Below are 1,588 nucleotides of genomic sequence, written 5' to 3'. Positions count from 1 at the left end.
TAGAACAGCAAAAGGTTCCTGCAGTTGCATGTTTAATTATCGTTTTTCATACATATTGTGATATAACAATATGACAATCAACAGTTGTGGAGGCTGTCCTTGTTTTAACCTGCTTCTTAAAATGCTAATGTTCTGAGAATTATGCTGACTCTAATACTTTGTGATATTGCATTCAAATACGTATTTCTAAATTATTTTGATTTTTTTGATCTGCGTACTTGTTGTTGGTTAGTAGTTTAGGAAATATGTGAAACAATAAAACAAATTTACATTGGAGGATTAAAAAACTAACATTTTTGGAGGGAGGTCAGCAATGACAATATACATTTGTTCACATAATAGTGAGTTACATGTGATAGAAACTTTGCCATGATTTTCCTTTCTTTTTTAACATTAATATATTAATATTATTCAGATGTCTCTTTAGGAGGATGATGGCAGATTCCGAAGTCTTCTCCAAAACTTATACAGTAGCCATTGCTGTAATTTGGGGTTGGTAATAATCATGATAATCGGGCTCAGTGCAGAATAGGCACAAGCTAACATGACCCTGGCATCATTTACATCTGCTTTGACGTTTGAGAGAGTCAGAGTATAGATCCACATGGAGTTGTCAAGCCCCAGGAACATCACATAGCATATAACCAGTAATATTACAGCTCTAGAAGCTTTATATTCAACTGATTTATTATTTGCTTTATTAGAACTGCGTATGCTTTTAACATTTTTCTCATGTCTGAGTAACACATAAACAATGTAAAAACTTGCAAGGGCCATCATTGCAACAAAAAGAAAGTCTAAAGTTGCAAAAACAACTCCATTGGCAATATAAGATACATATGTTTGAAAATCAGTGTCACAGTATACTAGATGAAGTGTGTATGGAGAAGTATGGTTATTTTTTGCATTAGCATACATAAAACTTGTTCGGTACAGGACTAGATTCATCAAAAGAATTGCAAGAATGATTAGTGTTATATTGTGAGATACCTTTTGTTTAAAAAAAACCCAGATCTTAGTGTTTGGAGCAATAAGAATGCACTGATGACAGCTAAGTAAGCTGGTGGTACATATAGACATAGCTCTACTAACTCTGTATGTATACCCAGACAACTTGCAATTTGTATCGTCCATTAGATTCTCAATTCCTAGGGCATTCAATGACTGTAAGATAACACGAGAGCAGACAATAAGAAGGTTTGAAAATGCTAACACTAGCAGAATGATGTTGGATGGTAGAAGCCTCTTTTCTAACACCCTAACAAGAAAAAACTGGATTACAATGTAGACGTTTCCTGGAATACCAATCACAGTCAAAAGGATGAAGATAAAGGCCTTTAGAATGCGGGTGTCCATTTCTTAGCAAAACACCACACCTGAAAATACAAAATTCACAATATTATTAATTTGTAGTTGTGAAGTTGTAAAATATTTTATGGCAACACAACAATTATGGAAATTAATTGTCAATTAACATCTACGTTAACAGCTATGTTCCTAGATATATTATTATTAATTGTACTTAAACTTAAAACATTAAACCTGTGGGGCGCCTAATCATACATTTGATAAGGGATATGGTATCCTC

The 1,588-nt window shown here is 33.4% G+C and overlaps 1 protein-coding gene across 1 annotated transcript; it reads right to left on the bottom strand.

Moving 5' to 3' along the window:
• Positions 1-423: 423 nt before the first annotated feature.
• LOC140331476 (olfactory receptor class A-like protein 1) lies at positions 424-1,356 on the bottom strand. Its single transcript, XM_072412562.1, has one exon. It carries the CDS (start codon positions 1,354-1,356, stop codon positions 424-426), a length of 933 nt encoding a protein of 310 aa, XP_072268663.1.
• Between the last annotated feature and the right edge of the window lie 232 nt (positions 1,357-1,588).

Source organism: Pyxicephalus adspersus, chromosome 1, assembly GCF_032062135.1.
Source record: "Pyxicephalus adspersus chromosome 1, UCB_Pads_2.0, whole genome shotgun sequence".
NCBI classification, from domain to species: Eukaryota; Metazoa; Chordata; class Amphibia; order Anura; family Pyxicephalidae; genus Pyxicephalus; species Pyxicephalus adspersus.
Note: the sequence above shows the minus strand (reverse complement) of the source record. Positions and strands in the feature narration are given on the sequence as shown.